General features: G+C 34.8%; 3 protein-coding genes across 4 annotated transcripts in view; all 3 read right to left on the reverse strand.

Moving 5' to 3' along the window:
* Positions 1-4,277: 4,277 nt before the first annotated feature.
* On the reverse strand, positions 4,278-13,137 carry LOC145613178 (putative DEAD-box ATP-dependent RNA helicase 29). 2 transcript variants are annotated; one of them, XM_081668243.1, is made up of 11 exons: positions 12,684-13,137; positions 10,944-12,105; positions 10,745-10,802; positions 9,472-9,576; positions 8,571-8,616; positions 7,854-7,930; positions 7,293-7,345; positions 6,800-6,875; positions 6,647-6,703; positions 5,477-5,615; positions 4,278-4,655 (listed from the first exon to the last, which is right to left on the reverse strand). In XM_081668243.1, exons 1-11 carry the CDS (start codon positions 13,066-13,068, stop codon positions 4,453-4,455), a joined length of 2,361 nt encoding a protein of 786 aa, XP_081524369.1. In that variant the 5' UTR covers positions 13,069-13,137; the 3' UTR covers positions 4,278-4,452. The 2 variants fall into 2 exon arrangements, with proteins under 2 accessions (XP_081524369.1, XP_081524368.1); XM_081668242.1 differs by having other exon boundaries at positions 9,472-9,579.
* Positions 13,138-15,726: 2,589 nt separating this feature from the next.
* LOC145613180 (putative protein phosphatase 2C 11) lies at positions 15,727-22,519 on the reverse strand. Its single transcript, XM_081668244.1, has 8 exons — positions 22,074-22,519; positions 20,517-20,659; positions 20,238-20,336; positions 19,963-20,121; positions 19,343-19,429; positions 17,833-17,924; positions 17,361-17,432; positions 15,727-16,153 (listed from the first exon to the last, which is right to left on the reverse strand). The coding sequence occupies exons 1-8, from the start codon at positions 22,325-22,327 to the stop codon at positions 16,016-16,018; spliced, it is 1,044 nt and encodes a 347-aa protein (XP_081524370.1). The 5' UTR covers positions 22,328-22,519; the 3' UTR covers positions 15,727-16,015.
* Positions 22,520-26,642: 4,123 nt separating this feature from the next.
* Positions 26,643-27,710, reverse strand: part of LOC145613695 (uncharacterized) — a 43,800-nt gene continuing 42,732 nt past the window's right edge. The window contains exon 48 of the mRNA XM_081668774.1: positions 26,643-27,536. Within this exon, the coding sequence (XP_081524900.1) occupies positions 26,839-27,536 (698 nt within the window). The 3' untranslated portion in view covers positions 26,643-26,838. The remainder of the gene's footprint in view (positions 27,537-27,710) is intronic.

Raw genomic sequence — 27,710 nt, forward strand, 5'->3', positions numbered from 1 at the left:
ACCAATCATACTCAACACAATCCATAACACAACTCAGGGCCGGTAACAAATCAGAAGCAAGTCTCGAGGATTGAGTTGGTCAAAGCACCATATGTAGTGAAATAATCAAGAAAAATGGACTTGAATTCCTCTTCATCTTCAACGTCAAAGTGCCCCTCCAAGCGATCCATCATTTTAGATGTAACCGGTATGCCTATAGAAGTATATACAAGCCCACTGTCTCTACAAGATTTGGTCTCCCATGATCTCCCATACTTCAAAAATATTTGTTGCACCTTTCCACGAGCTTCGGCAGTCATTAGTTTATCAGATGGGGCAGTCTTCGATCCATTAGGGATACCTAATATCCAGCGAACCTGGTTCTTTGAAAACCAAAATACACGACCATCAGGAGCAATTAAACATTTATTGATGGGATCAATCCTTGACATTCCCCAATATGCTAACTGCCTAGGTAAATGCATGTCCGACACAAAATGGAGTAGTCCCCCAAACCCCATCTCAGTCACCCATTTAGTTCTTCGTTCATCAAATTTCTGGCATATACGCCCAAATGACAATCCAAAAAACGCCACCCAAAAAACATTACCTTAAACAATCCGGGATGTAAGGCTATTACCTTCTTCACGTTACCACCGAAATCAACCTACGTCATTACCAAGCAAATATATATATATAAATATATAATCCTTGCCATAAACTATTACCATGTGATTCACTCTTTTTATATGTTGTTAGTATACACTTACCTTGTCTAATTTAGGTCCTTTGATTCATACTTTCGCTTTCCCATTAATCTACCGGATATCTACAAGACAATTAATGTGAATTCAGGTGCAATTACGCCAAAACTTGTATTTTCCAAACAAAATACAATACAACTATTGGCTAATCCTCCGAATTAGTCCAAAGATATACCGGATGTAACTTTTTCAAAAAAAAAAAAAAAAAAAAAAAAAAAAAAAAAAACTTAAATTGATTGTAGTGAAAAGGTTACCTCTAATCACAAGTCGATATTATAAATGATTATTAGTGGATAGGAAATATTGGTACAAGTTGAATTTATAGATGTCGTTTTTTCAAATATCAAGGGGTGTAATTGACATTTCCTTCATTTAGTTGGGGGTGTACATGTTTTAGAACATTTACCAGAGATGAGTTGTATTCGTTTTGCATTGACGTTATGAACGTCGTTAGCTTAAAGAAAAACGGTAATGTTGGTAAATGTTTTTTTTTTACGTTAAACATGTTATTATGTTAATAATATCTGGTTTCAGAAAAAAAAATAATAATAAAATAAAAAATAAAATAAAATAAAAAAAGCAGCTTGAAATTGGGAAAGTGGACTGAACTCAATTATGAAATCATATCCGACTCAATGAAATTGGTTTTAAATGGGTTGGTTTGGGTTTTTGGGAGCAGAGGATTTACCCGAGTTATTGCGGGTTTGGGTTTATATAGGTTCAGTTTATAATTAGGGTCGGTGATTATATGGGTCTAGTTTATCAAGTAGCGGGGCAAATTGGGTCAAATTGAAACAGGTTCATTTCATTGGCGAGTTAATTTGGAATGGTGAAAACAAGTAATGGGTCGGTTTGGTTTAGGTAAAATTTTGGACGGGTTCGTTGAAACATCTGTCAGGTTGTAGCATGTTTGTTTTTAAATAGATTCGAGATTTGAACACGTCAATTCATTTTCAGCTGTTAGATTAAATTCATCTTAATAAATCATACGAAGATTATACAAATTTATATTATAAGGTACACCGTATTATTGTTTTATTTACCCCATTATTATCGGACACTTATTTGATCAACTTAGCTAGAAATCGTGTCTAAAATAACAAATTTTTTATTCTACCCTCCAACAATGCTAATTTGAGATATTAGATGCAACAAGCTTCATTGTTCTAAGTCTTCTAACCCAAAAGCGTTGGACCCACCTCACACCAATTGTATACCCAAGCTGTGAGTTTATCTCCCAACCACAAGACATTAATGCAACCACTTCATTTAATTATAAATTGGAGCAAGTACAAACAAGCTAGCGTACATAACAAGATTTCCACTTTCATCAATTCTTAACGGCATAACCTTTGTTAAATTGAACGGCAGTTACGGAGTTTGTAGACCTTTATCTTCCGTTATAACACATGACCTAAATACGATAGTCATTTATCTACAAGATTAATGCCTTAAATGGGGCCGGCCAGAAAAAAATCAGACATTTATTACCCAACATTCATATAAATGGCCTTTTGTTACTACGACTGACTAACGGCCGTTAAGCCCCTCACATCTAACGTCGTTAAGTCCTGTTACATTTATGGATTTACCTGTATATACTACCGCTAATTGCAGGAAAAGACCATATTACCCTTTGATATTGGAAAATAATATAACAAATGCGGAGTATATCAACTTGTTAATAGATAATATTAATATGTCCACGATAATCGATAATAGGATCTTGCTAACAAACGGTCTCAAGGCATTAGATAATCCTTTAACATAGTTTCTAAAATGGTATAAATATGAAAATGCATGCCAAAAGTACGCGTCGATATGTGTAATAAATGTTTTTTTCAAGTTAATATTTCTACTTTTAGTTACCTTACCCAACATTTTGGGACATTTGTTAGTAGTTGCCTCAATAATATAAATATGTACATAATATAGACTAATATCAAATCTAATCCTGATACAAAACACCCTCACTAGTCATTTTGATGTTGATACATGATACATGATTGTTAAATTATGTAAATGACTGTAAAAATGTTTAGATGATTCATTGTTTGTATAGTTGATTGCTAAACTCAAATATTCAGTTGTAAATTTGCTGATATCAAGTATAGCTTTAGTTAAATGCATGGTGTAATTTGGATGTTTACTATATAAGTCCTGTGTGCCTTGGCAACGTGTCTTAAATACACCAGGCCTATATACAACGGGTTTATTTATACAACGAACTTAACAACCTAACTATCATAAACGTCCCCACAAATCACCCTTTTATGAAGTTGACTTTATGAGATTTGGAATCATTTTTATGTGACTACACCTATAATATAAAAGTTCTAAAATGTTTCCTAAATTGTCTATAAATCTACAATGTCCTGAATATAATTTTCCTGTTTTGGCAACAACTATATAAGGTATTATATAACGGAATGGTACGTTTTCCTGCCTCAAGGCGGTATATTATCATCTGAGAAATGTACAGTGGTGTTCTTTCATTGGGTTGCTCTAAATGAAATCTGTTACTACCTTAGTCCTTAGAAATATATCCTCGAAAGTGTGACTTTTTAAGCTTGCTGAGAGACTTACAAGGAAGACTGTAACTACTTGCAACTTATGTTCATGCAGGGGAGGCAGCTTGTATATAAATCGTCGAGTGTTTGTGAAAATGTTGTTGATCATTCTCATGAAAACTTCTAATATTCAGTAAAAAGTCATGTAGTTCAGAAGTAAATTCTTGTATTTTCTTTAGCTGTTTCTTGTTAGCAACTCGATCAAGCCTGAAACAAAGGCGAAATTTTCATAAAAAAAAATGGATGTTTCTGTTGGGATCTCTGCTGAATAAGGTAATATAGTAATCTGTAGACTGGTTATTTAAATCAGTAATTAGTGAAGACAATCAAACTCCAAGAAGATAAAATTTGCCTGTGGTCCTGTGATTACGAAGCGATCAAGGCTAATGTAATACGAGGAACTTGATGATTCTGTGAATCTGACGAATTTGCAAGTTTCCATCACTCCAAAGAACGAGGAATTTTTAGATACTCCGTACTAATAATTTGGCAAGTTTAAGAGTATTCCTACTGGTAGTTCTGCTTTCGAGGTTTAATATAGGTTAGATCAGTTATATTTAGGGCTGGCAATCCCTGACCCGACCCGATAACCCAAACGAACCCGACCTGAAGTTACTGAGAGAAACCTGAACCCGACCCGATCCGAACCATTTTTTGCTACAGACTAAGTTAGAAGTTGAACTTTTTTTTTTTTTTTTCTTTTTTTCTTTTTTTCTGAAACTCATCCAAATAGGTGTAGCTCATTTACACAAGTGATACAATGAACTGAAGTTTATAAGACCATAATTTGATGGGGAGAAAGTTACATACAGATTTAACAATCGAAAAACTCATTGTAAAGTTATATTTTGGAGCATTTTGTTGTCCTGTAGAAAGAGCTTTATTGTTGTTGTACTCAGTGAAACTGAACATGAAGTCAGTGAGCTTTCTGTGCAGGTTTGTGAAGCAAAGGCGAACCACTATGTTATAAACAAAACTAATTTCTCATATATATTAAGGGTTTTTGGTTCACAAAGTAGAGTTCAAAAGAATTGCAGATTATAGTGAAATAGCATAACATTACAATAACAAAATTGTTACTAAGGCTCAAAAATTCAGTCGATCCTCTCTGAACGGATGACCATGCACTATAGTATCTTCTACCTGGACTTTCGTTTCTTACCATTTTTACCAGAGTTTTTCCCCTTCTTTGAATTTTGCTTCATCAAAGATTGCTTGGTTGCTTTCTTCTGTCTCTCTTTTCGAACCTGTTCAAGATTTTTGATTTCTGAAGGAACATGTGCATTTGGTATTGAACGCTGTTGGTTGCGTCCGTTGAATCTCTTATTAAACCGACCACCACCTGCAACAAACAAAACACAGGTACTAAATGTAAGAACACCAAAAGGTTAAAAAAAAAATCTTTTTGATGTCCAATGAGATGACCAATAACAGGGATAATATCCTCCTAGGCATGCTCTCAAATCACCAGGAATCAGTTTCAAATGTAAATTAGAGTGTCAACATAACCTGTCTGACATTTTGGGCAAAAACTTCAGGTTCTAAACAACAATTGAGTTTAGTAAAATGATGAGAAAGGCATAACAAGATGAGGGCAGGCACATAAACTGGAGCTGCATGGGCAGCAAAACAAGTGCAAAGGGGCATGACAGACTAAAAGAGCAATAAAGCATGTTGCAACTATCCTGCAAGATAAGTGGGACTAAAACATCTCTCAAATGCTTGTCCTCTCGTTTAATCTTCCCTTGGCACCTTATTAATAAACTCTCTCAAATACAAGTATGATTTTTATATCCACTTTTTAAGTTTTTACTGTACACCCCCCCCCAAAAAAAAAAAAAAAATAAATAAAATAAAACCTATTTGCTTCTTTTTTTTTTTTTTTTCCTGCTCACTTTTTCTCATTTGACTTCCAATTTCATAGTATCACTTTTCTTTGTTAATTACATTTTTTCCTGGATAACTTCTTATATCTTCATGTTAGTCAGCCCCAAATTATTTTGGGACTTGGGCATGTTGTTGTAGAGTCAAGTACTCAAGTCAATGGACTATGCAAGTCTTCATTACTAAAATCTCAACCTATTTGCTAGTTATACATGCATGCTTAGAGGGTGACCAACATTATAAGTTACAGAAACCAAAAGCCTAGTTTTTGAACAATACCTGAAAATCCAGAGGATGATCCCACATTGCCTCCACTATCGTGTCCTTTTAGAGCAATTTTGTTATGTGTACTAGCTTTCCACTTTTTATAAATCCCAGTTCTCTGAGCCTTCACTATTTTCCCTCCTTCAGTCTTAATCTGTCCAATAACAATCATAAATGCATAATTAAATAATTCAAGTGGGGAGAAAGGGACAACCAAGGCAGCAATAATTAGCTCTTTCAGCAAGCATCTGGACCAATAATAGGAAGGAAAAAAAAAAAAGACACCTGGACAGAAATTTTAATTAAAAATGTATAGAATATGATTGGTCTCTGATAAATTCAACGTTTTCAGTTAAAGAATATAGGTTTACAGATTCTACTTCAATAAACAAATAAGAGCAATGTTTTTGTGGAGCAATACAGATTAATGATTCCGCTTCCAGCGTCTATACACTCTATAGGATCTCAATAACAAGAGAGAGCACAACTGCTAATAGACATCACACTATTCCAGCTTGAGTGGTTGACTAGCGAGTGGCAACTGCACATAAGCTTTCATACTTTTAAGCCCCATATGGCCATAAACCCCCAAAAAAGAAAAAAAAAATAGCAAATAAATTTTCTTGAAGGCAAAAAAGTCTAATGCGAGACCAGAAATTTAAATGATCATTGTTACGCGAAGACAGCATAACTAAAAAGAACATTTGACAATCAATTAAACAACAAAAGGTCTGAGAGAGATTAACAGCATAACTGAATGAACATTCAAGGGACGGTCAAAGAGTAAGGAGGGGGGGGGGGGGGGGGGGGGGGGGGGGGGGGGGGGGGGAGGAGATATCACCAGTTCACCACCATAAATTTCAGGTAAGCCCATATGTAATAACCAGCATTACTACTTAACAGTTAATTCACGTATATAAAAATAAAAAATAAAAAAAAAAGAAGATGCAAATATTATAACTGCATAAACATCTAAGGGACGGTCAGAGGGGGGGGGGGGGATATATAACCAGTTCACTACCATAAATTTCAGGTAAGCCCATAAGTAACAACCATGACATTACTACTTAACAGTTAATCCACGTTAAAGAAAAAAATAAAATAAAATAAAAGGTGCAAATATAATAACTGTTTTCACTAATTTAAGAATCTGCAAATCCATACAAAGGAGAATGAATGAAGTACCTTTCCGGTGGCAGTCACACGATCATTATTGTTAAGCTTGATAAACTTTTTACTTTTCTGATGGATAAAAGTACAAATGTGTTAAAAAATATCTTCGGCTAATACAAAATTGATCAGAGTTGACCAAAGAAGATCTTTCACACACAGAAGTACCTTATCCCAGTGGACTTTTTGTTTTTGCATTCCCACTTTATCATCTGCAACTAGATCCATAACAGCTGAATCCAACCTACAAAAGATTAACATAACCCAAAAAAAAAAAAAAAACTTCAGCTAATTAGCCTATTGCAAAAGCAGTACATTTGGATCACTAAGTTATTAAGCCCTGACCAAGCATAATTGTGAATTTGTCAAAGGATCTTTGTCTACAAACACATTAGACATGAAATATTTATCGATGGTCCATGCACCATCCAATTGGGATAAAAACAAATAATTTATTTGTTTCTTTTTACTTGCAACACTTCTATTTCAATCACAATTTATGACCAATAAGTAAAAGTTATAAATCTTTAACATTATGAAAGAATAACAGAGACAAATCTGACAAGATCACACGTGTATTTAACACCAAACAAAAAAAAAACAAAAAAAAAAACAGAAGCAGCACCAGTTATGCTGTTGAATAATTTTTTAGCAGCCTTACCTATTTGAACCAAAACCTAGTTCAGCTCGCATTGATAGTCCAGCCTCTGTATGCTGAGATAAAGCCAAGAAAATGAAGATACAAATAACATTAAGGCACAAGAAGGTTATTATCACTTCATTAACAATAAGCCACAGAAAAGAAGTACTCCCTCTGATTCATACGCAACACTTTTAAAAATGTTCAATAATAATTGCAACACCTCCATATTTGAAAAGGACCCACAATTATTTTATTATTTCTCTCCCAGTAACCACTTTCGCATATATCTTATTATTTCTCTCTACTACCAACCCCACTAAATACTTTTTTTTTTTATACATATAATTTCTCTTTCCTACTAATTATACTTTATACTATACAAAATCTTATATTGGTCCCCATTCTATAATTTTTCAACACTATGTGCATACCCTAGTGTTGCGATTATTACAACAGAGGGAGTAGCAATGTATCCCAGGGATGTCACAATGTCACATCAATATCATGATGGACAATATTAGTACTCCGTGTACAATAAGTTTTACTATAAAATATCAGAGGAAACAAAGAGAAAAATACCTGGTTTGTAGGCACTGGATTGATAAAATACTCCTCATTCTTGAAGCTCTGTGCTTTCCTTTTAGAACCAACAGTTTCTGATACAATCAATAAAAAGGAGAGAGATAGACTGAGACTGTAAGATTCTAAGACTCTAATATATCATAGTAAGAAAATGAAAATTTGAGCATAAGAAAATTAAAGTATAAAAGTGCCAGCTCCAAGGCCTCAAGATGCCTGGAGTCCTGGACATGGGAAAACTGAACTATTGAACAAGATAGTATAACAATATCTTTCATTTCAGTATTTTCTTTTCTTCAGAAATCTAACTCTTCTAACCTACATTTGTGACAACTACATAGCTATTACATAGCTATACAATAACCTAAAAGGGATGACTACACATCTATCTTTAGGGCATAAGCTATGCATTCAGACACCTTCGCTTGGAGGATATATGTCATGTATCTGAGTATATCAGTTTACTCGCCATTACAGCCTTGCAGGTAATAAAATGAAAATGCAAATTTTCCCACAATGTCTTAAGGTAATTTATTTTTAAAAAATAACAAAAATACTCCATCAGTTTTCCTGTCTACATGTCACTATAGCTACACAAACCAAGTCATAAATATCTCATAAATATCCATTAAGTAGCATCTCTACAACAGGGGTTTCAAAATAAAAAGGGGAATTAATCAGCAGCATCATAATAATAAATAAGTGAAGAGGACAAACCTTTATTCTCCATTTCATTGACAAAATTGGACACGGGTTCCTCTTCCTGCAAAAGCAAGACTCCCCGTCAAAACAAAATACCAAAACAACAGCAATTAATATTAAAAATCTTAATATCTTGAAGGTAGTGCTCTCTTCACCTAAACTTCACTTATCTTATTAGTCCTAAACTTATTAGCCCTTATCTTATCTAAACATAATAGCACTTATTTTATATTACATCATCGTATTGGAACTTGTTAGACCTTATTTTACCTTATTATAAGCTCTTAATAGACCTTATTGCATGCTCTCAATAAACCTTCTTGGAACTTAACCGCTATTTTATTTTATATGAGCCTATTAATTTTATCTTAACTTATTAGCCCTTATACTATCTTATTGAGCTTATCACCCTTATTTCATTTTATCTGAACTTATAAACCTTCAATAAGTGAAAATAATGTGAAGAGAACATAGCCTAAAGAGGCTCCCTCATTGCAAAAGGTGGAGGGTAAGATCTATACTCCCTCTTTTTTTTTAATGCATCGCTTTGACTTTTGCACTATTCACATACCAAGTTTGACTTAATTTTTATACAATTATAAAATAAATAAATGTTATTATATAATATATCGTTATGTCTAATTTCATATTATAATTTTGTTATAGTTTTTGCTGATAGACAATCAAAGATATTAATGATCTAAGTTACGTCTTGGCAAATGTGTCGGTCAAACTGATGCATTTGAAAAAACAAAGGGAGTATCAAATAGATAGCTTATTTTGTAGAATGTAGGGGAATCACTAAAGAGTCCTCCTAAAGACCATATTATATAAAGATGAAACTACCAATACTGGAGTATTAAGTGCATCAATGGCAGTTGGTATGAAGTATCGCATCTAAAACTCAAAGTATTACCTCGGCTTCCGTAACGGTAGAACATTGCTGCTGCACTTGTTTAATAATGTGATCATGGATGGCCTTTTTCTCCTTCATCACATCAACCCACTGACTAGAAGGACCCTGCTGTCAGTAAAAACAATCTATTAGGAATAAATAAAAAAAAAATGACATGCAGAAGAGACAACCTTAACCCTATCTTTTTTTTCCTTGTTCTTTATTTCATGAAGCCGTGAGGCCCCAACATAAGAAAAGTCCATGGGAGCAAGGAATGATAAAGATAAATAAATATTAACTTGGCAAAAGCATATATATTGAAGGGTAGTCATCATTGCAATTTCCCAATCTACAAGCATGACAGATAGAATAGATGATACTAAAGGTGTAATACATCACGTCATCACTAATTGATTTCCCAATGATGAATGCAACGATCATAAAATTTTACAAAGCCCCCACTTGCATAAAGTTTCAAAAGACAAACACAAACATGGTACACAGAAGCAAAGATTGATATAAGCACTTGTTATGATTTTCAAGAGAACGTATATCAACATATTCCCACTTCAGCATAGCAAATCACATACTTGTTGATGATACTACTAGACATAAATCCAGTAATTAGTTTTCGAATAGCCAATACCGGGGTCAATTTTCACAAGCACCACCTATGTGCATGTAAATTTCAAGACAAACATTAACCCAACTCTAGTAAGTAGTAAGATACACTGCTTTGCCCAATTTGTTACAATACTCCATAATATAGTTTTAGCAATGAATCAGAGTATGAACTAACTGAGAGACCAGCATCAAGGTGTGGGGGTAGATTTTGAATTTAAGTCTTGTGATTTATCCAATAGATGTCAAATAATTAAGCTGACACTACTTGGAATGAATTGATTTTGTATAACTTTCTTTCGGCTTCAAGCATAATAATCCCTCCATTTCTTAGTAAATGCAACAAGTTAACATCATTATACACTCATTAAATGTCAAATTGTTGCATGTACTGAGACACAGGAAGTGTATATATAATTCATTCATCTTTAAACCCACTTACTGACATACAAACAGAGCAGCTAAAAAATTCAGCAAGCCAGATCCTAAAAGAGATATGATCAGAAGATATGGAGTACAGTATGCAAACAATGAGAAATTCAGAAATTAAATCACCATATCTATTTTCAACAACATTTTAACAGGAACAAACACATAAAGAAAAAACTTAAAATAGCAAAAGAAACGATGCAGTGAAAAGTATAAGAAATACAATCATAAACTTAAGTATAACCTTTCGACGCTTTGACATTGCAGCACGGCCTTCAGCCTCCAAAATTGTCTGCTTGGGTCTAGCTCACATTACCAATATTAAAGAGTTGGATGATTGCGAAAACACAAGGTACGGATGCATGCAAGAGAGGAGATGGAGAAAAGACCAAAAAAAAAAAAAAAAAACCATAAAAAAGCAAACGTCTAAAATCAATGCCTACCTGAAGGATTTCAAGCGTTCAGTGAAAGCTAAAGCACTCAGCTCATTGCCTTCTAACTCACCTTTGAACATAGGATGCAAGCCTTCGCGGGGTAAGTCTTTTGCCCTCCGGATTGATGCTTTTGAGGGTGCAGGTTTTGTCTTTATATACTGATGGGATGCATTTTTACTAGCCTTTAGCAAAGCTTGTATATCGGAAGATGAGTCAATGTCGTCTCGTACTTTATCTTGCACAAGATCTAAAGCAGTCTGAGGAAAACGCCCATACACAGTAACACCATTGGCCATAGCTTGTTCAATTTTATCCATAACCTGATTAATATCCTTTAGATATTCCTCCTCAGTTGGAGCAGGTCTGATGGGTTTTGACATAAAGAGATGAAGATCTAAAACGTAAGGGATATCTTCAGGTGTCACAAAAGAGTAAGCTGTCCCGGTCCGACCATTTCTGGCAACTCTTCCAACACGGTGCACAAACATTTTAGGATTTGAAGGGAAGTCCCAATTGAGTACATTATCAAGCAGAGGAATATCCATGCCTCTCGACGCAACATCTGTAACAATTAGCAGCTTAGTTTTTCCTGATCGGAATTTTGATATGCTTATTTTACGAGCCTCTTGATCCATATCACCATAGCATATATTGGACTCAATACCCTCTATCAAAAGCAGCGATCTCAGGAACTCTGTATGGTGTTTAGTGGAAACAAAGATTAACATTTGCTCCTCAGATCTAATCACGTCCCTAATCAAATACACTAAGGCTGCATTTTTCTCTTCTGGCCTCAAGGTGAAAAAGGTGAGCTTACAGTCTGCACTAATTTTCTTCTCCACGTCTAGGCGTACAAGCTGAGGATCTCGCAGACCAGCCTTAGCAAACTCTGCCAAAGCAGCTGGCATAGTTGCACTAAAAAGCAAAGTTTGCCTACTCTCACCCAACTGATTCAGAATGCTATGCAGTTGCTCAGCAAAACCCATACCAAATAAAGAATCAGCTTCATCAAAGACCACAAATTCCACAGTTCGAAGTGTCATGTCATCCACCTCAGCCAAATGATGCATCAGCCTACCCGGTGTAGCAATAATAATGTCAGGATTCTGAGCCAATTCTTCAAATTGATTTTCCATTGAATCCCCACCAACTAAAAGACTCATACGGAGATCTGCATATAATATGACCACAAAAAAAATGTGCACCAACAGTTCTTAGAAATACACTCAAACACAAAAATCCGTACCCACAAACCACTCAACTCATACTGATCCTTCTAACTATATCAAAAACGCTTTATTATCCCCTTGATTTTCAGATAAAATGGTAATGGCAATACATACTTGATCCATTTAGTTACCTCATCATAATTGTCATCAAAAACTTACAAAATACTAAGAACAGAATATAGTTTCCTTTTAAAGGTCTCACTCTCACAAAACAATAAGCTACTCCCCATTATATAAGATACATTGTTCTTGTCAAAGTTCGACCTCGACTATGCTCGATAGGAGCAGGACAATTTAATTCGCTTATATATAAACAACAAAACACCATTATTTCACATATTATAAACAAAGAATTACAGTAGTATAAAACCATTGATTCAAAAATCCAAGCACACAACTTTCAAATATTATAATCAGAAAAACACACAACATCAAGCTACTTCTACTCAACAACAAAAAAAAACCCAAATTTCAAAACTTGAATTAAAACCATAATTAACAAAAATGATAGAAAAATAACCTGTAAAACGCCCCAATTCCTTACAAAACCTCATAGTTTGAAGAGCCAAATCCCTAGTAGGAGACAAAATCAAAGCCCTAATCCCATGTTGAGGAACATGCTGCTTCAATTTCTCCAACATAGGGATAAGAAACGCCGCCGTTTTACCAGACCCAGTTCGCGCCATAGCAACAACATCAGACCCAGCAAGGATAATCGGCATAGTTTTGCGTTGAATTGGGGTTGGTACTTTGTAACCCTTCCTTTTGATTCCATTGAAGACATTAGGGCTAAGTCTTAGGGATTCAAACCCACCTCCTTTTGCTTTCTTGTTTGCTTTCTCTTTGTGAGCTAGCTCTGATTGTGAGCTCACGAGGAAACCTCCATTGTGCTTGTCTTTCGCCATTGGAGATGGCGAAGAAGAGAGGAGAGAGAATGGAGGGAGGTTTTAGGAAAGGGTTTTAGCGTTTTACAGATGAAGAGTTCAATTCGAGCCCAATAAAAAGGTTGACAAGCTTACCCTCGAATGGAGGTGTCAAAAACTAATCTGACCTGATGTGAAAATACTTACGGAGCGTTTGGATCGTGGGAATGAGAGTTTGGGGATTAAAAGGTAGAAATGGGATTGGGAATTAATTGATGGGAATACGTGAAAATATGTGAATACCTTGTTTGGATAGTGGGTGGGAATATATAGGGAATAAATAACAATTTTACAAATATACCCTTACTAAGATTACTATTTTATTCTTTTTAGTAATGGCAAAAATGTCATTTCACCCTTATTCCCGTTCTCATCCATTTATTACCTACCCTCCCTAAGTAATAAAATGGTGGGAATTCACCCATGAATAATCCCATTCCCAATCCCCTTTTTATTTCCATTCCCACCAAACAAACATGCCTTATTTTTTCAATTGGGATTAAAATTCCCAATCCCACCCACAATTCCCACTTCCCAAACACCCCCTTAAGGCTTTTGAAAGGGTTAAAGTTGTCTTTTCAGCCAATAAAATAGGAATAATAGTGTAATTTTTATGATTTTTCCCCTCTACCCTCTTTCTTCTTCTCTACCTATACTCCACTAGACCACCACCATCAACACTTTGCACGACCACCGCCGCTCCAACCCCACGACATAGCACCGCCTCGTCGCTCCAACTACCTGAAGGTTAGCAAATACCTTTCCCTAAGGGGTTAGTATGGGCCCAATTTACATAATTTGTTGTTAGGAAATCTTTTGTTTAGTTGGCCTGCTTATCACCGTAAAAGCATCAATCCTTTGAATATTCTTTCCACCATTGAAGCTACTTCTTATCGAATTTTCAATTTCAAAATTTAGCGGCTTTGCCTTAGGAAATGGTCGTCGTAAATAGTTGGTTAGGGTTGGTGTATGTAATGTTATTGGGTTGTTCATTGAAATTTTGGTGAAAAACTGTCATTGTTACACTGAAAAAGCAACAATAAAGGAGGAAGTAGGGTGAACCAGCAACATTTGAGAAAATGGGACTTACTCCTTAACTAAATTTTTAGGTTTAGATATATTTAGGTAGAATGATTTAGCAAGATAATTTAACTTCAAACTAGAGTTGATCTAATTAAACTTAATCTACACCTAATTACCCGAATTTACACGACAAAAAATGTGTCAATACTCAATAGGTCATGGGCCGACCCTCATTGATCTTCATGATTTGTGTTTTATGTTTATCAAATGGCAATTTGGTAAATAACTCGAACAGTGAACAGGCCACACCAGCAATCTAGTTGCAAACTACCCACTGTCACTAATGTCGCTTCCCTCTTTCCTACGTTAAAACTTCTCATGCTTTACTCTTTCCTCCATTGAAGTTGCTCATGTTTTCCTCTTTCCTCCATTGAAGCTGCTCATGCTTTCCTCTTCCTCCAATGAAGCTGCTCATGAACGTTTTATGCTGAAATCTGTTATGCTCTGTTATGATGAAATCTACACTACTCTCCCTGTTCTACTTTGCCCTGCCCTGTCCAGAAGCTCAAAAGAACAAGGCCTTGCTTGTTTTGCTTAAATTTGATAGTCTTCTTCTTACTTATAAATGACCCATACTAGCTTTATTTGCGTCTTCAAGATGTTTCACTTGTGCAAAACATGAAAGATGCCAAAGCTGCGTTGAGAGAAGACTTAATAGCATGAATATCAATAAGGATATAAATCCTTTTAGCTAACTTTTTGGGCGGTTAAAATGATCCTTATTGATGCTCAAATGGCTTAAAGGATCCTTAGTAGAATTTGTTTTTTTTTTTTTTTTTTGTTGTTTTTTATAGTGGATAAACTGTGAAGTAATCTTAGTAGAATTTAGTGTCTTAGATGGATAACCTAAAACTTCATGTAGATTAAAGTGTGTCAAAAATAATAGAGACAAACAATTGGAACTTAACAACTAACATATTTAATTTTTTTTGAATTTTTTTTATGCTAACTGTGTTGACCTTAATCGTGTGTTGCATGCAAATCTATATTAAGAAATGTGGTTGATAGATCATATGATTGTTTGATTCTTACCTTCTAACTGTTCTAAGCGAATATGCCTTCAGTAATTTTGTCTAAATTTAACTTAACTTATCGAACTAACTTTGTGTAATTAAATCAGAATAAATAGATCCAAATAGAGTGTTAAGAGGAAAGAAACCAAAAAAAAAAAAAATGCCGAATTTTCATTGTATTCCATCAATGGGTAACTTCACTAATGCAAAATAAGATTCAAAGTATAATTTAGAACTTTTTATCAAAGCATCTTATTTTTGATGGAAAATGTAAAGATCTGTCCCCCAAAAAAAAAAAAAAAAAAAAAAAAGGCTCAGATATGGAAGCATATAATTATAATTACAGTATACATAGTTTTCTTGTCATGTTGTGGCCTTTTTCTTTCTTCAAGAGTTCGAAACATGAAAATGAGAGAATAAAGTTATAGGCCTTGTCGCTCTTATGCAATTCTTAAGCAATTGCATGCCTATCTTCTGGACTAGAAACTACTAGAAAGTATAACGGATAACTATTACGTAGTATTACAGACCTTCATAACCGAAACTCAAGTAATAGATGCTGGCCGGTATAAAGGCCCTAAATGACACTATATTACAGGGGTGTAATAGATTAACAATGCAAAAAGAGAGAAACAATACCCAGCATGCTGGAACCCGGCCTGCCTACTCAATTACAGACTAGTAAACAATTCTAATGTTGAAAAGAATGGTAAATTACATCTAAAGAGCAACTTTTTCAGACATTAGGTTCGTCTGCTTCCCTTCGAATTCTGCAACATAACTTACCAAGTACTTGTATAAGATCCTAGAAAATGCACAGGGAAGATAAAATTCTACTGAGAATCTTCATTTTCAAATCTAATAACAAGGCATGTAATGTTGTCAGAGCTCCCTCTTGTAAAAGCCTCCTCCGTAAGTCTTCTCGATGCAGCTTCAGCATCCTTTATGTCTTGCACAAGTGAAACGGCATCCTGAAGACGAATAGTGTATCCATAGTCAATTACAAAAGACTAGAAAGAATTACTAAGCAAAACAAGCAAATCAATCCTATTGAATGTTAGGCAATGAAACATTGATGATGCCAGATTGTGCACTCCTAATTGTAGAGACCAGCATGCATGAGACCATGAAATGGTCCTGAATCAACTTAATATCAGCAATACAAAGGAATAAAGAATTTTTTGAGGGCAAAACTTTAAATTGTGTCACATGTAAACTGTATTTACACTACTGATAAAGATTGATAAGGTTCCATTTACACTGTTAGTTTTCATAGAATATCCTCTTCATATAAATGAATTAGGGTCCTGATACACCGCTGTTTGCAGTTATTAAGTGCTTCTTTCAAAACATTAGTAAAAAAATGAATGCATGCCATCTTTTGCATCCCCAAACAAAACTGCATTGTATGCCATCTTGAAACTATCATCTCTTTCCCTTTATATCAATATATTCATTTCTCTAGGCACTAACTGCAACAACTTCAGCCCAATTCACACATTAAGATAGAAAAAACTTCTTCTTGCTTCTCATTATACTCCCGAACTTATCAATAATTGTAATTAAGAGCATGTCAAACTGTCAAACTAGTGTTTCTTTAGGAATTGGGTCAGGATAGCACCTTGCAAAATTTCAAGTGGTGGATGACAAATGCTTCTCCATCATATTTTCTAACAGAACTGTCCAAGCTAGACCTCAAACATTTACACTTCTCTTTGCCTACTTTAAAAGTAGAGAACCTGAGTGCATTCAACATCTTCAATTTCCAACACTAATTTTCTTATCATTACGATCACACAAAATGTATACCAGTTACACATTTTAGATAAATTTCAGTTAACTCCCTGCTTTAATAAGTCTTTTATTTATTCATTTTTGATAGAAGATTAGAAGTGCCTTGATTACTACTATAAATAACTACACTTTATATCAAACAATATCCAAATAAATAGTCACATACAGAAAAGACTAAGACTGAATAGCATAATCCATGATTTTATTTTATTTTTTTTAATCCAATAACCTTCCTAAAAGCACCCCAGGTATAAGCCTACATGCACCTATAATGGAGGCTAGGCTAGGCTATGCCATGCTTACCAAAAAGACAAAACATCACAACCCAAACACATTTTCTTTGTAAAGTAAGTAAAACTAAAAATGTAATTTGCCATAACTTGCCTTATTTGTGATAACATTCCACAACCCATCACTTGCAATAATGATGAAATCTACACCATCGATCTCTTCTTCCTGGATAGTTAAACACATGAAACAAGGTAAACTACATAAACAAGTAAATATAATTAAATAAAAAATCATGACAGTAGCTCTATCAGTTTTAGGAAAACCCTATGAACCAATATAAAGTAATAACTTTAACTATGATTGTCATAGAAAGACCAATTTTTTTTACCATCTTATCAAGCTCATTTACAAGGTTCACAACAGAATAGAATTTCCCTTTTACCCTATTCTCAAGCAGTTGAGCCAACTAAGCAAGTACAGAGTAGGTCATGTGCAATGTAGTAGTGAGGTTCCAAGACTTCCAACTATAAAATGCAAATTCAGATGATCTTGGCAAGGGTACTAGCAAAATCCACAAGAAGGTGAAGCTGAGAATTTTATGTCTACTCTCAAGTAAGATGGCTACCTTAATTTCAGGTTCAGCTATCACAAATTGTTTGAGTAATTTGTCACCAAATGCTCGTGAAATTGCCAGAACTCCTCCAACTCTCCATGTGCCTAGTGAAGTTTTAAAGAAAGTAATTAAAGCAGTAGTTGATCATTAATAATAAATGCATTGTGTTGCTTGACAGTAAACCAGAAATACTGCTTGCAAACTTTGCCAAATATACAACAGACTGATTAAAGGTAACGCAAAAAGCCAAAAGCCCAAAAAAAAAAAAAAAAAAAAAAAAAAAAAAATTAAAAAAAAAATTAAAAAAAAAAATTAAAAAAAAAAAAGGGAAAAAAAGGATCAAATTTGCAAACTCTGATTTAATGTTATACTTGGAATCACAAGTATGTTCCATAATGAAGCATCCTATGGTTTTGAAATAGATAACACTAGTAGAAGAACCTAGGTGAATCTTTATTAATGCTTTACATAGGAAGGTGTAAACAAACAATTTTTTTAGTTTTTTTAATAAAATAAACTTAGGCAATTTTGTTTTTTACCACCTCACAAAAATACGAAAATCTGTTTTATCACCTCCCAAAAAAAAATTATTACTTTACCACCTCATAAAAAACACGAATATAGGTTTTACCACCACTTAACGGTTTTCATCCAAAAATTCCGTTAAGTGTGGCCCACGGTGACACGTGTCAGCATTTTATTTGTTAAAAAAAAGAGAAATTTAAAAAAAAAAACAAAAAAACCTAAAACTACTCCGGCCACCACCACAGCGCCACCGCCGCCTTCCCCCCAACTCACCACAGCACTCCCCGAAACCACCACCCGTGTCGCACCACCAGCCCCAAGGCCCCCAACCCACCTGAACCCTCCCCCTCCCCTTTCCCGCAACCGTAACACCCCCTAAAACCACCAAACCCAAAACCCTCCTTCCCTAATACGGTCACGATTTCGGCCACAAATGGCCGAAATCGGCCGGTTTTAAGGCTGAGTGGCCTTAACCGGCCGATTTCGGCCATTTGTGGCCGGAATCGTGGCTGTTTTGGGGGATTCGTGGTCATTGAGGGTTGTGGGTTGGTGGTTTTTGGGTCGATTGCGGTTGCGGGAGAGGGAAGGGGGCGTTCAGGTGGGTTGGGAGAGGGAGGGGGTGGAGCCGCGCCGCCGGTGGTAGGTTTGGGGGGGCAGTCGTGGGTTGGGTGGTGGCGCGGTGGTGGCGCTGTGGTGGTGGCTGGGTAGATTTAGGTTTTTTTTATTTTTTTTCTTTTTTTTTTTTAATTTTTTTTCTTTTTTTGGCCAATAATAACACGACACGTGGCTTTATGGGCCCACTTAACGGATTCTTAAACGGAATCAGTTAAGTGGTGGTAAAACCTATTTTCGTGTTTTTTATGAGGTGGTAAAGTAATACTTTTTTTTTGGGAGGTGGTAAAAGAGATTTTCGTGTTTTTGCGAGGTGGTAAAAAACAAAATTTCCATAAACTTATAAAGAGCTATAATTCATTGTGAAAATCAGAGATTGAATCACCTGCCCAAATTACAAAGCCTCCGGCATCTTCAATTCTTTGACGTTCATCAGCTCTATCAGGCTTGTGGTCTATTGATAATGGAATAGCTGCATTCAAACACAATGAAAACAGATATCATTAATAACTTACCTCTACTTTTTGAACTTATTTCTCACACCAAGTAAATTTTTTGGATCTAAGGTAGTGGTACCATAATTTTCTAGTTCCAACCAATTTAATTTAAAAGGATGTGTGAACAAAGTGGCTTTTTTGGCTCCATTTTGAGTATTTGCTAATGGCAAAGAATTCTTTTCAACTGTTATCAACATAAATAGAACTTTGTGGCATTATTCCTAAAATATTTTTTACTTGTATTCCATTTATCCTTAAACACCCCTTTTTCTCTTGACAGAGTTAAAAAGAGAACATAAACAAGTCCAATATATAGTATATAGATATTGGACATTATAATTTATAAGCTCTCAGACATAAATAAAACCTTTTAACAAATTAGAAAGAATAATTAGACATGATGCTACATTGCCACCATCTTTTCTCTTAAAATCTGTTTTCTTTTAACAAATGTTGTTTTATTTATGCAGACAAATGAACATACACTCAATTCAGGCATTGAACTTACCGGATCCATCTCTGCAGGAGACTACTCTGGAGTCGCCCACATTGGCAACTAGCAAGCGGTCACCAACCAACAACACAGTTGATGCAGTTGATCCTGCATCCTTTTGTTGTCCTATATCTTCACTGAGGAAATTGGCATCAGTCTGTTTAAATGCTTCAACTACAATATGAAAGGAAAAATAAAAGAAAATCATCATTACAAGTGATCCATGATTGAAATGCGTTATGGAAGTAGGAAAAAATAGATATTTACCAGCATGTTGAGCAAGTACATACCAATAGCTGATTTTGTATCATAAATAAAGTCTGGATGATTGCATAAATTGTTAAAAAGGTTGTTCTTAAGATATTCAGCTGTTCTGGGACCTCCATGACCTAAACATGGAACAGGAAACGATAAATTAGAATAAAGACACATTACATACAAGATTTCATAACCTTCCTTTTGGCGAGACAGACGGCTAATGTTTGAATCAAAGGTAACAACAAAATAGAAAATTTGTATCTCAGTTGCAGAGACCTTGACATTTACTAATAAAGAAGGTTTGAACCTACCATCAAAAACACCAAAAAATGCAACCATTTGACCACCAACTTCAGATATCTTTGTCTCAAAATAATCTTCCATTGAGCCTCGCTTACCCTTGAAAGTAGAATATCCATAGCTGAACCTTATACTACGTTCCCCAGTTAGAAAGCTATCAAAAAACCAAAGCTCCATCAGTTGTTCAGCCACCCAAAACAATGTTGGAAATAATAATATTAATGTGATGTAATTTACTCAGGCTCATTTGACACGTATGTGTCTAAGTGTCAGACACGCCTATATTATGAATTTTTTTTCCTAAAGCTCAAGAAGAAGTGTCTAAGTACCATACCAATATCAAATGTTGAGTATCTCACATATACTAAAGGTGAAAGGAAGAGTAGGATTAATTATTAAGCAACCAGCAGCAATGGTATTGCTCAAACCTTAGATTGGATGCACTTTTTAAATAACAACTTTCATAGTTCCATTCTTTTAATACTATCTCTATCAAAAACTTTACCACATATCTATTATCTAATATCTTTTCTAAAAGTAAAAACTTGTTCACTTGTACAACCTTGTTTTCTATTACTTCACATAAAACAAGGAAAGTTGGAACAATACTTCATCATCCTACTGCCTCTCCTTGCTTGTTTGGTATATTATAGAACAGAAAAACAGGAATACAATATACAATACCTCATTACCGTGCCTCTCCTAAAACTCTGGCCTATGGTTGGAAAGGACTCAAAGGAGTAATTTTATATAACCATTAATTAAAGTTATTTTTGAACATCAATAGAGAAGCCAATAGCCATAGCAAGCAATTTCCAGTTAACACAAAACACACACAAAGTATTAGAAAATTTCACTTCCATAAACCATTACACTAAACCACACTATACAAAAGGCCAAAGATAAAAATCAGCCTGCAATGCAGCTTGAGAAGCCTCTCCAAATTCCTTACCCCTTAGACTTTACAGAAGCCAATTAACAAATGAAATCCGCTACCCCGGTAATTCAAACACACATATAAGTCAGAAAACACCAAGCCATACTCATCAATTTATAACCAAAAAAAAAAAAAAACAGTACTATTACAATCCCTTCTTCAATAAGTGCTCACCCCCGTTCTTTCGATATCGTTCATCAATTATAAATTTATAATAACATGTTTCAAGGTAAAAGATGTGTACAACCACACTTTCATATGCCTACAATTCCATTCCATCTTCATAGTTCATACACTATATAATTGAAAGCATGCAAATTTGTAAAACAAACAACAAAAGTTCAAAATTTTCACATATTCCCAACTCAATATATAGTATAAAAATCAAACCATAATGCATTAATGCTAACCATAACAATCCCACATATTCTTTCAAAATTAACCCAAGAAAACAAATGTATACATCAATAAGAAAATTTAGCATCATCCCACAATAACCCATCAACTCAAATTCAAAATTGAACCCAAAACTTTCAAACCCATGGCAATAAATTAATTACCCACCAACAAAAATTGAAAAAAAAAAAGTAAAATGGGAATTAAAAAATGAAAAAAAGAAAGAAAAAAACACCTGATACCACCACCACTGAAAACAGCATCAGGATCCCGAGTAGTCATGGTGAAAATCCCTGAAATCGGCGGCGGAACTCGCGGCGGAGATTGCGGCGGCGACGACGATGATTTTGGGGAAAATTGAGCATCCCCAGATGGAGAAATCGTCGGAGAAGAAGGACCCAATTCAACCAATGATGGCGGAGTGACAAACAACGATGTAGAAGGAGAAGAAGAAGGAGATGAAGAAGATGAGAGAGAATCAGAGTTCATTGCTTTGAACCAGTTTTATAATTTTAATATTTAAATGTGATTTATTGATTGATTGAGTATTTTAATTTTTGAAAGTTGATTTTTGAAAATTTCTGATCTCGTAGGATTTATACTGAGTACATTTTTTTCCTGGGAATTTTTTGGGATGTAAAAAGAAAGAAGATTGTATTGAGAATTTTGATAACCAGATTTCACCTGGAGAATGCGGGAGATTATGGCAATGTAGATTGGCCGGTTGGCCCACGATAAATGATAAATCAATACTCCTGTGTAGACTTGGCAATCCTGACCCAGACCCGATGACCTGACGCGACCCATGACCCGAAATTGACCCAAAACCAGTGACCCGAAATTGACCCAATACACGAATCAACCCGACCCATACCCGACCCGACCTTGACCCGAAACCCGAGATGACCCGACCCGAAGTTGACCCGAGACCCAAAATGACCCTACCCGAAGTTGACCCGAGACCCGAATTTCACTCGACCCGAAGTTGACCCGACCTTTAACTTGAATTAATTGACCCAAATAGACTCGAAACCCAAAGTGACCCGAACCAAAATTATCTTATACCTGAAATGACCAGAATCTATTTAAGCTAAAGACTTGACCTTAGCAAACCGAAATAGAAAAAAACCGCAATCAAATTGGCTTAATTTTTTTTTTTTTTATTTATTTGTAATGTGTAACCCAATGCATCACCCGAAGTTGACCCGAAAATTGACTCGACTCGAACTGACCTGGCCCGAAAATTGACCCAACTCGAACTGACCCGACCCAAACTTGACTTGACCCGAACTCGACCCGATACCCGACCCGACCTGAACTTGACCCGAAAACCTTTTGACCCGAACTTGACCTGAAAACCTTTTGACCCGAACTTGACCCGACCCGAAATGACCCGACCTGAATGACCCATTTGCCAGGTCTACTCCTTTGTGCCTATTCACTTCGACTTAATTTTAGTTCCGTTCCTAATTTCTTTTTCTCATACACAAACTATATTCAGTTTAGATCAGTTCAGTTTAGCTCCAATCAATTTAGGTCCAATCAATTTAATTAAGTAAATCAAAACAAATTCTTACTCGTAGTTTTCTTCTACGGAGTGATAAATTAACTTTTTTTAGCCCGGGATACACTCGCGCAAATGCATATACGATTATACATTTGTATGTAAGTAGTAAAAAAAATTATTATAGGGAGATGAACTTATTTAGCCATGTTTACTTCACTTATTTGTTGAACTGAAATTATTTTTAATGAAATGAAAACATGTTTGTTGAACTTAAATTATTTTAATTAAACTGAAATTAATTTTATTGAAATAAAAAAAATGTTGCTAAACTGAAATTACCATTTTTTTTAACAGTGCGTCTTGTGTGCGGCTGGCCACATCATGTGGCCACTTATAAAAGAACAAAGTAACCCCTATAACACTAACCCGGTAACCCCTGTAATACTGACCAGGTAACCCTTAAGTAACCCCTGTAACACTGACGAAGTAACCCCTGTAAAACTGAACAAGTAACCCCTATAACACTAACGAAATAATGCTCATGATGGATGGCCACACCGTGTGGCCAACCACATATAAGACTTTATGTTTTTTTAAAAACCTAAAACTGATTTTTACTGTCTTACTTAACTGCAATTATTTTTATTGAACTGAACTTATTTTAAATGAACTAAACTTATATTTTATTGAACTGAGATTATTTTAACTTATTCTTACTATTTTTCAAAACCCCTAATTCTTACCTAACGTATTCATACCGATTTCCAAAAAATTTATATTTACAAGTAACATTTACTAACGAAAGTAGTTGACAATCAACCGTTACTCGCATAACACACAACTAATGGTTACTCTTATAGCAAATATAGTAGTTACTTTTATGTCAATGTTTCGCGGAACATGACCTTAATGATTGAGGCTCTTAAATTGTATATAAGCTAGATAGAATATAAGTTTACTTAATCATTTCCAAACCAATTAGTATATGATACTCCTGGAGTACTTAATATTGTACTCCAGGTCCAACCTAAATTAATGGGCTAAAACCCAACTAAAAGAAGCGCATGCGAAATTTTATTTTATGAAATAACAAATGAAGTAAATAAAATAACTTAAATTGTATATAAGCTAGATAGAATCAAAATCAAACCATTTTATTTCTCTCTTCACCCACTTTTCTTTTTTCTCTCCCAGTTTGAAATTACAGTTTCTCCTTTTGAAATGGAGTGAAAAATCTTCAATTGCATGTCTGCAAAATATTGAAGACAAAATTCCTACTCAAGCAAGCCCAAAACTAACATAAATTAATACTTGAAGTAAGTTTTTGAATAATTGTAAATTATTTTGCTAATTAGTGTTAATTTGTGATATTTTTGTATTTTTAAAAATTTAATATGCAATTAATACATGGAGATATGATGTAGTAGATGAAGATGAAAAAGGAGATAAACAAATTTTGCTTCTACATTTTGATTTTTGGCTACTGTTATCTCAAGATGATATTATTGTTCTTTAGTTCTTATGTTATTCTGTGTTTAATTTGTGTTATTTTTAGTCTTTGAAAGTATTTAATATGCAATTAATTTATGTTATGAAATTATTTTACTTAAAACCTAATGTTATTTTACTTCTTAGGCTTCTGTTATTCAATTGCGTTCTTGTGTTATTTTGTTAAAACCATGTGTTATTTTACAGACACCATATGTTATTTTGATAAATATAATTATGTTACTAATTGTGTTATTTATATTGTTATATTGTGTTACTTTCTATATAACCTTACGTTATTCTTTCAATATTTTTATGCTGGAAAAGTATTGTTTAGAAAGGACTCACGTGAGTCCATCATACAAAAAAAAAATAAAAAAAATTAACAGTTAGAAATTAGATAATAATGGTCAGAAATTAGATGATAAGTGTCAGAAATTAGATAATATTGATCGGGTATTAGATAATATTGGTCAGGTTTAAGATAATAAGTATCAGAAATTAAATAGTATTGGTCAGATATTAGTAAAAAGTATAAGAAATTAGATAATAAGTGTCAGAAATTAGATAATATTTGTCAGAAATCAGATAATAAGTATTAGAAATTAGATAATTTTGGTTAAGTATTAGATAATATTGGTCAGACATATAAACTGTTGTTGGAGCTCCTCTCTTTTACAAAACCTTACAGAGTACTACATTAGACACCATTATCTTAACGCTCAATTGTGTTCACAAAGTAAGATTCTCTCTCAATTTCTCCATTTCTGAGCTCTAATTTTTGCATCATTTTCGAATTTCTGGCAGGAACAGCAACAAAAAAAAAAAAAAAAAAAAAAAAATAGAACTCAAAGGCATATATATTAGATAGTATTGAACTCGCCTATAGAACATATCAGCAGGTTCAAGATATTTCATTCAGCATATATATTAATGAGCTTCTTTGAGTTGATGCGGAGAGCATTCGGCGGCAGATGCAGGAAGTTGTGGATGGCGGCAGATAATGGTCGGCGGCAAATGCAGGAAGTTGCGGTGTGGCGGCAGATGAAGGAAGTTACGGTCGCGAATTATCGCTCTTTAATATCTGCTGCTGATGCTTTGGTTTCAATAAGAGAAGAGGTAAGGATCCAAACGAGGAGGAGAGAGAAAATGTGAAAAAAAAATGGTGATGAATGAAGGATTGTAATAATGGAGGAGAGAGAAAATGGAGGTGGTGTGTTTGAAGGTTATAAACTGGACTCACGTGAGTCCGTTCTACGCAAAACCTTCTGTTTTATGCTATTCTATACATTTAGTTTTATTCTGCTGCTTTTGTTTGATCGTCTTCTTCGCACTTATCTCCTTCTTGAATCTGCCATCATTAATGGCATTCCAATATGCTTTTTGAATTTCTCTCTCCTTTTTTTCCCCTTTCCCATTTTAATTGACTAATTTAGGATATTATAATCCCTAATTTTTATCAGATTTTTTCTCTCTTGTTCTCGTTTAGGGATATCTTTTTTTTTTAATAACTGTGTTGTGTTTTAATCCTAGAGCACCGTGAGCATGGTACACCGGGAGTACAATAGAAATTGCATTCCAAACCACGAAAAACTCAAAACATTTCCTCACGACATTTATCTGACCAGAAATCAAAATGTGCATTAGTAGACAGTAATTTTAAATTAACAGTTGGAAAGCCTCTTCTTACTATTCAATGGACTTAAAAAAGTGTAAGATTGTCTCACCCAAAACATTGGTCGGGTATATAATAATAAATCTTGGGTGAATCAACCTTAGTGAAAATTTCAATTATAAAAAACTTGGATGAACATATAAAAGGTGAATTATGTATGTACAAAATCCTATACACTGTAATTCGTATTTACAAAATGTGTGCAATTGAGACACATACTAGCTTTGCTATCAACGGCAAGGGAACATATGAAGATACAAAATTGGGTGGATTTACAGGTTACAATTCTTACAAATACCTACAAATTTACAATGCAAGAAAATGGACTATTCACCTTCTTAAATTACTTTGGTGAAGAAGGTACATCTTTCCCCAACCTTGCTCTCTTCCCTTATTGATTGTAGACGACAAAACTTCCAGGAAGTACTCAGCCTCTTCCTTGGAAGAGAATTCCAAATCAGTCTGAAAGAGTGGAAGTGGATTTGGAGATTTACTCCATAGCTTCATCCTACCTCCAGTCCATCTATGGTGATGATGCTGAGTTTTCCCAATCAGGGCTTCCGAACTGCTTCCAACAATGTGCATAACCTTGCCATCAACTTTATGATGTATCACACTCTCCAAAGCAATTTCAGCTACCAGTTTCCACTCTGGTTCTGCAACAATTCCTTGAAACACGGACTTTCCCAGATCTACTAAACTAGAACATTCAATAATCAATATGAGTTTTTCAGTAAGAACAACAAATTCCCCCGCAACCTGCAGTGCTTTGCACATTACTAGGACCTCATCCCTGAATTTTGAACCATCAACCTCCAAGAGCACAGCTGTACCAATTGCTTCGTCCCAAGAATAGCATCCGAGGGGCAATTCTGCACTCAAAGCCCTGGGAAGACGGACACGCAAGTGATGCGGTCCTGTTCGGTAAAGTCTACTCCGATTTCTTATACTTTGTGCAGTCCTTCCGGTGGCTTCAAGTACACTAGCCGCAGGTCTTGCCACAAGTCCAGTAACACCCAAGGCAAATCCTGCAGTACAAGAAGTAACAAATTTCATAAACTCCAAAAAGCTAACATGATTTCCTTTTCCACAAATTCAAGTGTTTCTATGCTGCATGTCATGGTTGCAGATGCAAATCAATATTAGATTTACCTTATTAGATGTGTTATACCCCATGAAATCTTAATACTAACTCCGTTTCA

Source organism: Chenopodium album, chromosome 25 (genome assembly GCF_948465745.1).
Source record: "Chenopodium album chromosome 25, dcCheAlbu1.1, whole genome shotgun sequence".
Lineage (NCBI taxonomy): Eukaryota > Viridiplantae > Streptophyta > Magnoliopsida > Caryophyllales > Amaranthaceae > Chenopodium > Chenopodium album.

Coding starts and splice junctions, on each gene's coding strand:
- LOC145613180 (XM_081668244.1), bottom strand. CDS start 22,327: ATGAACTCTGATTCTCTCTCATCTTCTTCATCTCCTTCTTCTTCTCCT. Junction 20,337..20,516: donor ATTTTTTGGTGTTTTTGATG/GTAGGTTCAAAC, acceptor TTCCATGTTTAG/GTCATGGAGGTCCCAGAACA. Junction 20,122..20,237: donor TGATACAAAATCAGCTATTG/GTATGTACTTGC, acceptor TTCATATTGTAG/TTGAAGCATTTAAACAGACT.
- LOC145613178 (XM_081668242.1), bottom strand. CDS start 13,068: ATGGCGAAAGACAAGCACAATGGAGGTTTCCTCGTGAGCTCACAATCA. Junction 5,616..6,646: donor GTGTGACTGCCACCGGAAAG/GTACTTCATTCA, acceptor GTTATTGGACAG/ATTAAGACTGAAGGAGGGAA. Junction 4,656..5,476: donor ATCATCCTCTGGATTTTCAG/GTATTGTTCAAA, acceptor TGTTTGTTGCAG/GTGGTGGTCGGTTTAATAAG.